General features: G+C 44.4%; 1 protein-coding gene across 1 annotated transcript; it reads right to left on the reverse strand.

Annotated features, from left to right (window-relative positions):
• Positions 1 to 6,680: 6,680 nt before the first annotated feature.
• BTG1 (BTG anti-proliferation factor 1) lies at positions 6,681 to 9,561 on the reverse strand. The gene is made up of 2 exons (XM_064450775.1): positions 9,138 to 9,561; positions 6,681 to 7,968 (listed from the first exon to the last, which is right to left on the reverse strand). Exons 1-2 carry the CDS (start codon positions 9,283 to 9,285, stop codon positions 7,604 to 7,606), a joined length of 513 nt encoding a protein of 170 aa, XP_064306845.1. The 5' UTR covers positions 9,286 to 9,561; the 3' UTR covers positions 6,681 to 7,603.
• Between the last annotated feature and the right edge of the window lie 5,734 nt (positions 9,562 to 15,295).

Consider the following 15,295-nt stretch of genomic DNA (forward strand, 5'->3'; position numbering starts at 1 on the left):
TCAAAAGGCTTCATGGTGTTCATAACGGTAAAATTAGGAATGTGCAAAGGCTGGGGTCTTAGATTTTAAAAGTGCAGATCGCACCGGAACTCAAATCTTCCTTTTATTGACTGTAAATTCCTTACAAAAGCATGCTTCTGTAGATAGGAGGGTGCACCAAGAAGGGGCAAGAAAAGGAAATCAACATATTTGTACTGCAGATCAGACACAGGGTTACACCAGTTTGATAATTCAGGAGACATTTTGTACACATGTCAGCTTGGCTTGGAATTAACTTCAACTTCAGTAACTCTACAAATAGCTATTTCAAATTTGAATGATGTGGACGTATTTTTCAACTGAATAACTGTGGAAACTATCACTTTCAGTATTCAGAGTCAGTGTTCTGCTGTTCATGATGCAGGACTTGTCAATTCTGCAAGCAACAAGCTTTGAAGATAGTCACAGGAACATTTGGATAAACAATCAAGCAGATACACTTGTTCAGCTGCCCTTCTGAAAAGTACTTACATATTTGCAACATGGTTCTTCTCAGTTATATCACAAAAGCTTCACACCTGTTAAATATATCCAGACAACAAATAAAGTACGATAAATATAATCAGAATTTAGTCTGGTACCTTTGTCACACAGAAACAGATCCATTACAAACATCTAAATTTATCATTTGCTTTAATGTCATCATGATTCAGACTGATACTGCCATTTCCACTGCCTTATTTTTTCCCTGCCAATCTGAGGTCTACAAACAGAATGACCTTACACTGACTGCAAGCTGGGGAGATAGACAATAGGCTGTAAGTGACAAAGGAAGAAAGCAGTTAGGGGTTAAAAAAGAGATTTTTATGATACAAGCTAAATCTAGAGGTGGGATTGCAAAGGTTGGTTAATAGCACTAGTATAACTATATAGCATTACGTGTACCACATAGGCAGCTTGATTTTATTTTGCAGTTATGATATAGAGCCTTTCACACTTGTAAATAAATTTCTCATTTACACACTACAGAACTTGAACGTTACCAGACAGAAGCGACTGTTCTGGTGCACCCGTCTAGGGAAGGGTGCTAGGCTCAACCAAAATGGACCTTTTGCTGATTGTTCAGACAACTGCTTACCAGAAACCAGAGAAATCTCTCTCCTGTGTTACAAAGTGTTAGCATAAATATACAAGTAAGTTTCCAAAGGTATCTTAGCTTTATTTCATTTCAGCCTGTATTAAATTGATTAAAATGTTGCAAATGTTCCTTTAGACAACTAAAATTTGCTTTAAAACTCTACAGAAAATCTTGAAAATCTGCTCAACTGAGTAGCAAATTGAGTCGAGCTGCAAATTCACATTCAGAAAATTGAAAGAGAAAAATAGGAGTACTTGTTCCTGTTAATACCAGTGTATTAAGGCATAAAAAGTGAATAAGGAGGATAATTTTCCCCATCTATGTGAATTCACAGTCTTCAGAACACCCACAGTAACCTGTGAATTAAATCACAGCAAGCAGGGACTTCAGGATGACCCACTGAAAAAGACTCACATAACTAAATACCTTTGTATATTTATATTTATACAAGAAATTTACATATCTGCCCCTGTATATATACAAATAGATCTTGGTTTAAACTTCAATGCATAGAAGAAATGTTATTGTTCCATATTATTCTTAAAGTACAAGAAACTCGTTAATTAACCTGTGGCCAGCAGAGCTCCAAAGACACCAATTATTACATGTTCTTCAGTTACAAAAAACCATAATAATTGAATTTTATAGAGCACTGAACAGCAAGGGCACACTGCTGGAATTTCTTAATTGCAGCCACTGTCAGCAGACGATACTACTGGTGCTGGAAATCTGTCTTTAAGGTGATTTTGGAGTTAGAAGCTGTACCCAAGCCTTAGCTCCATGTTATAGCCCAATGGTGAAAGCTGGGCAGCATCCTCAGCCCTGCCTGTCTTTTGGGCATTTCAGACACTGCTGCTCCTTGCATATATTCAAGGCTGCTCCAAGAATGCTGAAGTTCTCCTCCCTTGCATCCTTACAAGGCTAACAGATTCCTTTATCATTTTATTCAGTTATATAATCAGCACATAAGACAAAAATGCTGGATTTTACAATGCCCCAGAGAAATTGTAAAGCAAGAGGCCATTTTCTGACATCCAAGAGATTAAAGCATCAAATAAAGCTATACCTCTCAAGAAAACTTTAAAAGGTTGTTGCAAGCCATGATGAGACGCTGAGCGGCTGATCACAGGAATCACAAGGTAAAAACACCTCCCTCTGCAAAAACGTACTTGACGAACCCTCAGCCTGGGATTTTTTCTCATCCAGTACCATCACAGTCCTATTTCCCTTCCTTGTGTGTTGTCATGGGTCACTTTCAGCGGAGAAAACCTCAGAAGTTGAAGATGCAGCATTTTACTTATTTTCCTTAGTTGCGAGTCATTTCTCCTTGCCAGCTTTGCAGTCACAGAATTGCAATAGCACACGGGCAAATATCTGCTGCCACACATGCAGCGTTACTGCTTGCGTGGATTTCTTCCCAGCAGCTGGGAGGAAACGTTCTTGTTTAGACAAAAATATCAAATGGTTAGGAAATAAGGAGTTAGGAAAAGCTGTATACAAGATTCATGCTTGAGAAACACAAGGGCACAGAAGACTTAGCCCCTAAGAAAACTCCACTGGACATTAAGTTACAATAATTTAGATCTGTTCATTTATGGTAAGTCAGCCATTTTACTGTTGACCTACTTTGTATCAGCAATAATTTGTCACAGTGCATTCTCCAACTGCTACTGAAAGAAAGGTTGAAACCATACATTAAGAGCATAGTGTCAAAGCAACTGATGTTAATTATACCCTGCAATTCCTATGTTGATGAAATTGTCACTGCTAACCATTAATACAGCATTTACTGTCTAAGCCCAGCTTGCTCTACCAACCCCTTGAAAGCCACTGAATTAACATCCTGCTTCACAATGTTCACTTTATGCCACATTGGAATGTAAATCTGAAACATGTAAAAATAACCTCCGCTATTACACCAAGAATGTGTAAATATACATTCCTTTTTAGGAGAGCTATTTATCTCCGGTCTATACATATTTCACTCTTTAAACTAAAAACAGCTTTAATGTTCTTCAGTCAAGTGGCAGCTTTTGCCAATATAAACTATTTTCCCTAAAAAATATGGCATCGGGTAGGGGAAACTTTGGAAAATGTGGAGTGCTCCTTGATCTATGGAAATTCAGAAATAAGCTTTATATAGATACACAAAAAAGAAAAGCAGCAATGTTCTTCATTTTATTCATTGCTAACCTGCACAATAACAAGAGATCATATTCTCCCAGCATAAGTAAGCAAGGTTAATTAGAAGGACACCTTATGCGGATTCAGTGTTCATGTTCAGTGACATCTGCTTAATTTGGTGACAGAAATGTTTACAAGCATCAGCATGAACCAACCACTCCAGGAGCATTAACTGGATTCTTTATGGTTTGCACATCAGTAAACTGTTTTGTCCTACTGCTGCAGTACAGTTCCCCCTGCTTCTAAATCATCTCTCAGGCTACTCTTTTACCCATTTAAATTGAAAGCAGTCAAGGGCATACAGGCTTAACAATATTTAGCCTTCAGAATTGTCATCACTAGCTATGATACGAGACAGTACTTGATCTTCTGATCCAAGACGACTTTCTTTAGTGATGAATAGGAGAGGCTTTTTTATCCTATGAACTGATTCAATACGAGATACAACAAAAGTAAAAGCTGGTGATGGTATTTTCAGATCAGAAGAGTGCCTCACATAGGTTATTTCCAAATTCTCATGTAGACTGGTAGAACAACCCAATAATAAGAAAACCCTGTGGCACAATGAGGCCTACCAGAAAACCTTTGCAGAGTCAGCAGAAAAGTAGAAATCTAAAATCAGCATTATTAGTAACTGAATGAAAGCCCACACATCTCTCTTCAGACCAAAGAATGACCCTAAGAACTACAGGAGGAAAAAGATCACGATCCAAACGACTGCTTAAGCCAGGTGTACGTCTCCAGAATAAGCAGGAAAAAAACCCACCCAACTGCAAAAAGAATAGAAGAACAGAGATTCTTGCAGGTTGCATATAATACAACTCTCTACAGGAGCATCGTTACCGAAGGTGAAACATGGAAGTAAACTTGAATGCATAGGATCTGATACCACACATAGCACAGTGGGCAAACATGCTGTGAGAAAAAGTAACATTTGCTCACCTGGCATGAACTAGAAGGCAATTGTACACTTCAGAAAGACATTAACTGAATTGTCAACAAATCTTAGCAGACTGGTCTGTCAGTCTAAGAGGAGCTGTAACATTAAAGCTGTGTACAGCTGGGCCTGCCCTCGGAACACCAAGAGAACAACAGGATTATTCAGTGCTTCACAAGGAAAGTCCAGCTAATTTAACTAGCATGCACTGGGCAAGCAGGTCTTGAAATGTGCTCTCTCATCTCTAGTATTTGTGTTAAAGTAAAAGCCCTGCTGGTTTCATAATGGCACCTTAAATGAAATTCAAAAGTGACAAGCATTTAGCTTAGTGTACTGTTTGTTCTACCTACACCAAACCATAGGATTGGCAACAGCCTCCTTATAGACATACTCCATTTCTCTCAGGAGTCCTTCCTATGCCCTGCTGCCACAGTACGCTAAGTACTTTCAAAATCAGACAAGGGCACATTGTGTGCACATAGGGGTATATTTAAATTCCATCTGGAAGAAATCCCAACAACTCCGAGGACACAGGTTGTACCAATTACTAGTTACAGCTGCAGTTAAAAAGCATGCCATGAATGAAAGCGCCCTACCGTAAAAGGACTAAAATGTTAACCATCTAAGGGAGCACGCTCACTCTTGGTTCAGTGTCACATGCCAGGCTCGCAGATGGAATACTTGCTGCCTCGCAAAGCTATGCTTAACTTATCGAAAAGAAAGTACCTGCAGCTGATGCTTTCATAATTTGCATAGCTCGTGTCAAAGACCAACTATACAACTACCCTTTCTGATGTTGTTCTTACTGTGCGGCAGAGAAGACTGTAGGCAGCACCGCGATATACCAACCACAGCTCAGTCAGCAGCGAGCTTCATGAAAGTTTAATATAGCTTTACAGGAAGCCAAGCTCAATGTTTTTCTTTCTATTTGGATATACTTATGCTGTCTGTGGACATGTAACGCAACAGAAATGTCTTTGACTACTCCTGTTGCTTTAATAAATCACTTGCTTACAGACTTAACAACTTGAAAGCATCATCTTAAAAGTAGTAGATTTTTTTAAGGGATCAAGATGTGAACCTAAACATTGACTCTACACCTGTACTCTAAAGCAAGCTCATTCTGAAGCTTTGGTAATAGATCTATTATTGCCAGATCCAGATACCAAGTAAGCTCTTTCAAGTTCACGGCTTCAGGAGCACTTATGTTTCCACCAGTCTATGCCAGAAAGTCCCTAGCAATACTTTAAAGCACTGAATGTTGGCATACATATGCAGATCATGGTAAAAATAGTAAATAGTATCTGAAAGTATCTGAAAGGTGAACTTTCAAAAACACAGTGGGAGAGAAATTGGTAAAAAAAAAAGCCAGAGTTCAGTCTTATGTTTCGCTTACATATAATCAGTTATGTTACAGATCAGAAGATAAAAGATTTGAACTGGAAATGGAACACAACTATCACCACATCGTAAAGGCTCATAGTCAAGCAGGAGCTGCCACAATGCATGGCAAGTCTGAAGCTCTGTTCTATCCATAGCTAGCAAGTTTACTTGGCAAGTAATGACTGTTTTCTTCAGAGCAACAGCAGCAGTTCTCATAACTGAAGTGACCAAGTTAGGAAGGCCTTTTATTAAACACAGAACAAAGTACACAGGAGATAAGGAATAGAATGTTCTTGAGTTTTACTCCAGCACTTCAGCAAGTGTAAATAAAGTAGTAAGGAATTTCTCTCAAGTGTTAACTAACCACGGTGCAGCATACAAATGACATTAGTGTGGTGCTTAAGTGATTCACATCTCCACATCATTCATTAACTTTGAATACACATATAAGTATGGGCTTCTCACTTTGCCTCAACCAACCTTTTAAGTTTGGGAAAAAAGATCTACATACCTTTTGTTGAATCCCATCTTAATGATTTCTAAAGTGAAAGTCTTGCATCTGAAGAAAGCAAAAGGCGAGCAACCTTTCTGTAGAGTGGTTAACCTGCTCTTAAGGCTAAGGGACACTTGTCCCAGAAACTCTTATTGAGCAGGGAATCCATCAGGGAAGAACTGAGAACTTGTGAGCAAGTAGGTCAAAATGGACATTTACGTTTGCTATATCCTTCATCAGGAAGCCAAGTAAACTTTAATCCTCTGGATTTATTCAGGTCATCTTTGGTGGATGTTATTTCTGTACCTTTTCCTCATATCCTGGAATTACTGGCCCTGGAGTTATTTCCACATTGAGTGATTTTAAGAGGTGACATGTACATCATTGTGTTTCCCTAAACTTCCCACGCATTTATATACGAGGTCTTCGTTAATCCATGCCTGCACCAAGTGTTCCCTAGCATCAGGGTGCCATTGATGTTCTTAAGCTTTTGTAGTACCTATTCCATTTCTACTGTGAGACAAAAATAGTTTAACTGATCCTATGTAATCACGACAAGAGATTAATTAAAATGCCAAGATAGGAAACAATTTATTATAGAGAGAAGAAAAATTTCTCATCCAAAATATAGAAATCTGTACAACTTTGCCACAATCAATATACATGAACTGTACAAATTTACACCAGTTCATAATTTACCAAATAAAAGATGACTAACAAAGTTCACAAAATAGATGGTGGTTTGTGGAAAAGACTTTTACCCAATTAAGAACAAGGAAATTACAAACCAGACCTCCACTTTCTAAAAATAAGAAGTTTACTCAGTCTTAGAAAACTACAAGCTAGCAAATGTACAGGTAGCTGGCTGGTGCTAACACCACAGTTCAGACAGTGTCTTTATATGGTCTTTTTAAAGCCTGTTGCCATGGCAGAATCTCATCACTTGCTACTTTTGAGGCCAATGTAAAGATCTGACCATTTCCCCAGGTCATACTTACTGGTTTATCTTACATACATTTATATATAATTGTAAGTGCTAGGTAAAAGTCTGAAAAATAAAATTTCCAGTACTGTTGTGTTCGTATCAATAAGTCTTGTTATTGAGCTGCCAAAAATGCTAACAATTAATAAATGTAATAGTGCAAATTTACTCTGCAAGCCCTACTGCAGAGAATCACTTTATAAATACAGACTGGGGTTGAAAATTGGTGTAAAACTTAAGTAAGATGTCTTGGAGAAACTGACCCTTCCTAGATCTTCTTCACTCCCTAGCAAGTTGCAATCGTTTTGACTCACAGGCTATTAAATCACTGAAAGGTACTGTCCAAACTATGGCACTGTCACTTTAAAGTATACCACTCTAACGTGTGCCAGATCTTCACAGCTGTGACATGGTTTAAATTCCATAATCCATCCCCAGAGGTGCCCACCCAGAGTAAAAACCAAATTTATCCATCCATTTTAAGGTGATCCATCCACAGACTATATCTTAACCTGATACAGTCATCATATTGTAGCTTTTGGAAGGGCTAGTTCTGCCCAAGAGAAGTTCCTCCTTACAGCTTATTCTGCTGTCTACCATTTGCATGTTGGTGTTATTTTGGCTACCTCCTGCTGGTGCAGCTTCATACAGCACACAGATTGAGCCATCCTCTCCAATACGATAGGACACTTCATACGGGTCAACCCATAGAGTGAGTTCACTTGGAAGAAGCTGGAACAGTTCCTGACTGCTCAATCCAATCCGCTGTGCTGCCTGTCCAATGAGAGGATCCATTTTATGGTTGATCCGGATACATCGGTAACCTGATCCCTTGCATGGCTTTTCGGGGAACCAGTGGTGCTTATAATGTTCTACAAAATAAAAAAAGAGATTATCCTCCTTAATTCTGTATTCAAAAAGATGTACAGCTAGCATCGCTCTCTTGCAAATTTCACATCTCGAGATGTTGACACACTTATTCTAGAATAAATGACCTGAAAAATCATTACAGCCTTTATTTTTACTGATTATTTACATAAGCCCAGTGTCCCTTGGGAAGTACTCATTTACAAAGTTAGTTTCATGCTAGCAGAGACAGAGAACAATGTTTGCCATCTGAGAGGGTGAAATGCAACTTCCTGGCATTCACAGAAACAAATATTTAAGAAGTGATTACACACATAGCAAAAAAAAATGTAAGGGCTTCGAAACTCCAGGAACTAAGAAGGAAAAAAAAGCACCTTTCCAGCATCCTCGAGATCCCACCCATGCTTAGTTCCCCACATTCTAAGGACACCCAAAAATAACCAGGGAAGGAGCTGGGCAGCATTCACCGACTGACTCAAGCTGTATTTCACCCCTGCTCTGCCCAGCCTGTTTTCCAGAGCAAGATGTTTCCAGGGCAATGGCTTCACTTACCTTCGGAGTTTTATCCCACCCCAAACCCTATCGGTCTGGGGCCACTTGTAGCCCCTATCGAGCACACCGGGACACACGCTCGGCGTTACAAAACCCGCAGGGCAGCGAAGAAACCCTCGGTATCTGATCCTAAACCGGGGCTGTGTGATCCGTTTCCAGAAAAAAAAGGGGAACTGCGACTCAACGTCCACCGCTGAATTTTACTTGACCAAAAAAAAAAAAGCATCTCCGCAGCATTTTTCCTTCTGGAAACGGGGCGGTTTGAGCCCTTGGAGCGGAGCCCAAGTCGGGGCTGCTCCGAAAGCTTTGTCTCCGGAGCCAAGGGGGGGCTGCCTGCGCGACGCCCCTTTTGTTTACAGCCCGCTCCTGCCGCTCCCGCCCGCCGGCCGGGGTCGGGGGTCCCCGCAAGGGGCGAACCACGGCCGCGGAGCCCCGCTCGCCCCCCGCACCTGCCCCCGCGACGGCTCCAGCCCCTCGGGGCGGCAGCCCTTCCCCCCCTCTCCGGCCGCCCGTGGGGCACTCCCGCGGCCCGGGCGGGCGGCCCCGGGGCGGAAGGGGGCAGCGCGGCCCCTCCGGCCGGAGGAAGGGGTAGCGGCTCCCGCCGCGCCCGCCCCGCCCTCACCTGCCAGCAGCTCCTGCAGGCTCTGGCTGAAGGTCTGCAGCTGCCGCTCGTTCATGAGCCCCTTGGTCCGCAGGAACTTGGAGATGAAGCCCACGGCCGCGGCGATCTCGCGTATCATGCTGGCCCGGGTGTACAGGGCGGGATGCATGGAGGCGGCGGCGGGCGGCAGCCAGCTCTCCGGGGCGGCCGGCGCTGGGACGGGACGGGGCGCGGCGTGGGGCGAGCGGCGCGGAGCGGGACGGGCGCGGGGGCGGCTCGGCTCTAACTGGGAGTGGAGCGGGCGGCGGAGCCCAGATCACATCCCGGGGGCGGCAGCCTCCGCCTCCTCTTCCTGCGGCAGGGGGGGGCCGGCGGCAGCAGCGGCGGCCGCGGCAGCGCACCCCGCATCTCCTGCTGCGAGGGGCGAAGGGAGCTGCCCGCCGACCGCCGCTTCTTATAGCCACCGGCGGGCGGAAGTGGCGTCAGGGCGCTGGGGGTGCGCCGCCGCCAATCGAGCGATCGCACCATTGCGACGGCGAGAGGTGGGGCGGGGCCGGCGAAGGGGGGGGGTGACGTAATCGATTGTAAACAAATAGAGCCGCGGAGGTGCGCGCAAGGGGCCGCGCAGGTGTCGTGGTGTGTGCGCGGAGGGGGGAGCGTATCCGCGTTGCGGGAGTGGGGGGGTTCCCCCCCGAGGAGCTGCGCGGGTAGTGGGGTAGTGCAGCGCGGCGTGAGAGGGCGCCCGTGGGGCGCATCGCCGCGCAGGTACCGCCCGAGGGAGAGCGGCGCCCGCGACCCGCGCACCGGCGCGGGCAGGGTTGGGGGTGCGCGGCGTGGAGCCGAGCAGCGGTGCGGCCGGGCGGAGGGCTGCCTGCCCGCCTGCCCGCCTGCCCCCTGCCTGCGCCGGGCGCGCAACCGGGCGGGGCTGCCGTGTTCCGCGGCCGTGCGGGCACGGCGTTTGGGAGGCGAGCGGCGGCCGTGCGCTGGCTCCGCGGAGGGCAGAGCCACGTCAGCGGCGGGGGGAGGGAGACAGGCAGGGAGCGGGGGGGCCGCCCGGGCCGGGGGGGCGCGGGAGCGCGCAGGCAGGGGAACTTTGTTCTCCGCGCGTCCGGCGCGCCGTGCCCGCGCCGGCTGGGCAGCCGGTGTGTGTGTGCGCGGGGGCACGCTCGGACATGTCCCGACACGTAAAGGCAGCTGCAGCAGGGCTGCTCAAAGACCGGTTTTTGATTATCCCCGTAGCCGTTGGAGGTGACGTGGCTTTCCCCCTTTCCCCTTCTCTCGGAGCCCCAGGGGGGTTCCCCTGGGATCACTCCCGTACCCAGCACCCCGGCGGTCCCGCGCAGGGCTTTGTCCTCGCATTTGTTTGTCGTGGCCTTAAGACCACGTTCCCATCGGGGTCTCCAGGCAGGGTCCTCCACACAAGGCGAAAACCTTGCCTCTGGGCAGGTGGTGGGCCGCCAAGCCCACGGGCGCAAGCGAAGCGATGGGCACGATGGTCAGCAGGGGAAGCGTCTCCTCATGGGCCCAAGCCAAACCTCAGCCCTGGTTCTTTGAGGACATACCTCAGAAATACAACTTCCAGTCTTCCACACACGTCATGCATGCTGCTGAACGACATATCCTTTGGGACTGTATAATTATCCCAGCTTTTCTATCACTTGTTTGAAAGGTGAAAAACCCTGGGTGGATGGCAGGACTGCTGTATATTACTCAGCTAGTGAATGCCAAGAGGAGTGTAAAGCTTCAAGCCTCCCGATACCATGTGTCTCCCTTTTTGCAAAACTAAAGGGAGGTTAAAGAAGCAGCAGAAGTCCCTTTTTTGTTGTTGTTGTTGTTGTTTCCTTTTTTTGTTAAAAGCACAAAGTGTAGCTGCTTTGATAGAAGACTTATTCTTCCCCTAGGGTATATGCCCTGCCCCTGTGCAAAGCTGCAAATGAAATACAGCCTCATATTTACATGTACAGTTCTTCCAGTCAAAGATCAGAAATCAGGCCATTAAAGGCACAATAATAACACATGACTAAATCATAAGATTTTTTTTTTCGGTAAAAATAATTCAGTAATGAAATATGTAAAAATACACGTGTGAAATAATTTGAATAAAAGATGAAAGTACACCATTTTTGCTTGTCTGCTGTTAGAGATGTACCTGAATAGTGCTTTTGGTCTTTGCACTCAGGATCTATTCTATCTTAGACTCTCAGCCACAACGGACTCTCTCTTTGACTCTCTATACACAAGGGAGATCTCCAAAACACCTTCAAAAGATAATCCTGAGAGCTTAAACTCACAGCTTTACTGCATACTAAAAATGTTGGTGTGGGTTTTGGAGCACAGCCTCGTTCCTTTTCTCCCCACTAACCTCTGAATATTACATTAGTGATCATGAGCTGTCCCTCTGTCCTGTGAGGAGGGAGGAGCTGCCAACCTGGCCTCTCGCTGCTCCATGGGCACCAGCCATTTTTCTTCTCAGTGCTTCTGTAGCGTATGTGAGGTATATCCAGAGCTGCCATTTCTGCTCTGTTCATAGGTTGGAATTCGCTGTTCTCCTTGAAACTTGGAAGCAGCAGATGCTTCTCTCCCCTTTTATAATGAGGTCCATCATCCTACCGGAAAATACTACTTCTCTTGAGCAAAATCAATGTTATTTTGAGAGCATCACAATTACACCAAAATAACTACTGGAAATACTTCAACAAAAAGAGAGTATAATGTTTGCTACCTTTGCTTCGACCTGAGCCTTACCTGGGCCAGTTTCTCATCTCTTCTACTTAGTTCCAGACAGAATCAAATACTCAGAAGGAGTTTTAGGAACTCCCAAGTAGGTAAGTGGTCTTACGTGATAGCACCTGAAAAAATGACGTTTAAAAAGCTCTCCTCAGCTTGCTACAGCAGTAACTGTTATGGGTAGCAAGGCTGTTCAGTTCAGATTTGAATCATCCCCCTTGAATTGTACTTTCAAGACTATAATGTGGCAACATGCACTTCATGCTACACTCTGCAAGAGGGGAAGAAATTTAAAAGATTTTATCTTTTTTCTTTTTTTAAAGCTTGCTAGTCCATCAAAGGGTTTCTCTCAAATCTCCTGCAAAGTCAATAAATTCAGAGCACTTTAGCAATCAAGAAGCTTTGATAGTTCCTATTGCTTCCAAACAGTTACAGCATGTATAAAGAGGGTTTTGTCTATGGAAAGGGTAAATGGCTGTGCATACAGATCCAGTCTACTAGTGAGAGATTAACTACCTTGGTGTTCTTACTGTGCAGCCAGCAAGCACTTCAAGTGTAACTTCAAGGCCAAGGCTCTGCAAGATGCCTGCCAGCAGGACCTCATCCCTAGCTGTGGGAGGAAACAAGGTAACAGGAGCTGATGATGCAGAGAACCGTCTTGTTTTCCCAGTCTAGGCAAGTCTGCCTCCATCTCGGTGCACCGGTGGGATAGCAAAGGAGCTGCTGCCATTTCCTGCCTTTTGAAAGCTCCCAAATATCCTCGTCTTTAAAGTATGCAGGCTCTTAGCAATGACAAAGACAGCTCACAGGATCAGGGACAGTCTTTCCTTGATAGGATTTCAGTGGAGAACATCAGAGAAACTGGCCATACCTTAGCCTGTTGCTGGCTTGTACCTTAGCTTCCTGCTGGTATGCCAACGTGTTTCACTATTTTGCTCTGAACTTCTATGGCATCTATATATTTTGGGATACATGAAGTGGTTCTTACTTTCTCTGGCCAGTTCCCAGCTGTCTACTCCTGCCTCTGCAGCTCCAGACACAGAGGAGGCAGTTTGCCTGGTCAATAGCACCAGATACTCAGATACCCTAACGGCAGGGTGCTAAAGAAGATAAATGTAAACATTTAACAACTGCCTTATTCAGCCCATCTGATACTTTAAATGAAGCAGAGGCCCTAGGGAGAGAAAATAAAGAAAAAGAGTATGTGATCATGTAATTAAAGACTGGATCATAATGAATATGCACAGAAGGGTTGAATTAAGGTTGTACTGGCAACCCAGCTTCTGATATTTCCTAACTTTTAAGCAATACAATGCAACCTTTACAACGTTTCTTTCATGTTGTTTTGCCAGGAACTGTTTCTCGACATTGGTTTGGAGAGAGCCTAGCACTTTGTGAGTTCTGTCATAATGGAAATAAGTAATAGAAATACAACCACTTTTATCTGTGCCACACACACATACACACCCTGCAACTATTGCAGCATGCTCTTTTCCCAGCTTTTTCTGAAGGAAGCTACTGAGTGTTCTTTATGGTAAGTGGGAAGATTCAAGAGTTCAAAGGAGAAGAATTAGAATTATTTGATTTTTAAAAAATCTATTCTGGTCCTAGAGTCTGAATTAATATATATTTGTGAAAATAAATACATGTACAGCATGGATTTTTTTTTTTCCCTGTTTGGGATATTATTTCTGATAGAATAAGAAAATGCAAGAAAGTGTGAAGGTGTTATAGGCAGTTTATGCAGTATCTTGTTAAAGCCTTTCAGTGAAGGAAAGCGTTAGGTCTGTTGTCTTCCTATTCCAGTCAGTTCTAGCTATGGTTTTGCACTGTTTGGCACTGACCTAATAAAGAAGTAACAGTTGAGAAATAATTGGTATTTGTTTCCAAAAAGCTGTATATGTGCCTTAGATTGGCATAACCTTTCTCTCACCTGTTAGCTGAAGAGTACTGTTTGCAATACATAAAATTCAACAACAATCCATTCCATGTATAGAGTTTATTTTTAGTGTAGGTTGATGTTACTAAAATGCCACATTGTTTTTGTCATGTAGCAAGCGTTTGAAAGCTTATAGCAGGAGGTTGCTGCTTTATTTTTTGTTTCTGCAGGGGAAAGCTTACCATGGGACGCATAAAACATTTATTAATGTTTTTGCTCTCTTTAGTCTTTGCTCTGAGTACGTAGTTAGAGCTGTAGAGACATTAAGTTGCTGTTCCAGGGGGTAGATGTAACCCAGAGAGTCCATAGCCAGCCCTGCATGTCCACACAGGACGCCATGGCCTGGTTGTGAGTTCCTACCTTGTTCTGTAAAGTTTTTAAGCAGGCACTCCTCAAGCTACAGCAATGATATTGGAGTCCTTCCTGGAAAGACTTCGGCCACGCTACTTGGATTAAGATGGAGACACAAGCAGTTAGAGCCCCTCACGGCAGAGTGAGTGCCCTTCAATGCCTGTCACAGGGTATCTTGGGCCTAATTTTCTTCCCTAAAGCCAATCCTTGAGAGCAGGCTGCCATTCCTGTTGTGTTGCCACAAGACATGTTTGGACTCGAGCTCAGGCTCAGACCTGGGCTCAGAAAGGTCTCATGGATCCAGCCCACTTGTAAAGCAGCACTCTGCAGTGAGCAAGGCGAAGGGCTCTGCCGCTCTGACTGCAAGCCTTTCTCTCAACCCAGCATTACGACATTGAAAGTAACCGCAGCGTTGTAGCAATGAGTGTTTTATCCTGAAAAAGTGTGGGGGTGAAGAAGTCAGTCGCATATCCTTCCAAAATGGAGAAGTCTTGCTTTTGAAAGAATAAGATAGAGTGGTATGAGTCAGAGAAAGGACAAAAGTCTGATCCGTGACCACACTGGGAACCCCCCTCTCTCTTCAACATGCTGATGCGTGCACACACACATACACACATGCACTCTGCATTTGTAGACTAGTCTATCAGGCAATGAATTCCTCAGACCATTTCTCACACAAGTAGAGTCCTGTTTAAGCAAGCGGGACAAGTCACATAAGCAAGAGTCACATTCTGCAGTCTGTCAATAGTCAAACAAACATCTCTGCCACTACAGGAAGCTTGAGAGGGGATGGAAAGACTGGGAGGGGCAAGGGGAAGCTGTCAGCATTCGTTATAACTACAGTATGTTCTGCAAAAGTAATTTCAGGAAAACCAGCTCATGACATCCTAAAATGGCAGACTGTGCTGCACCTACTCCATACAGAAAAAGGCTTACTCTGTGGGGGATAGATTTGATTTCAAAGGGACCACTCACAGAGAAGAGATTCCTTGTGGAGTGAGCCTCAGGTGGCAGAAACAAGAATCCGGCCAGGACAGATTCAACAGAAGGCTTTTCCTATGCCATCGCTTTGATTTCAGCAAACAACGTGTGACAGCATGCACATGTAGCAGATAAAAAGCAAATTCAGAAAATAGTATTCTGTTTTTGTTATAAAGATGAT

The sequence above is a fragment of the Phalacrocorax carbo genome, chromosome 1 (assembly GCF_963921805.1).
Source record: "Phalacrocorax carbo chromosome 1, bPhaCar2.1, whole genome shotgun sequence".
Classification (NCBI taxonomy): Eukaryota; Metazoa; Chordata; class Aves; order Suliformes; family Phalacrocoracidae; genus Phalacrocorax; species Phalacrocorax carbo.

Coding starts and splice junctions, on each gene's coding strand:
- BTG1 (XM_064450775.1), bottom strand. CDS start 9,285: ATGCATCCCGCCCTGTACACCCGGGCCAGCATGATACGCGAGATCGCC. Junction 7,969..9,137: donor CCTGCAGGAGCTGCTGGCAG/GTGAGGGCGGGG, acceptor TTTATTTTGTAG/AACATTATAAGCACCACTGG.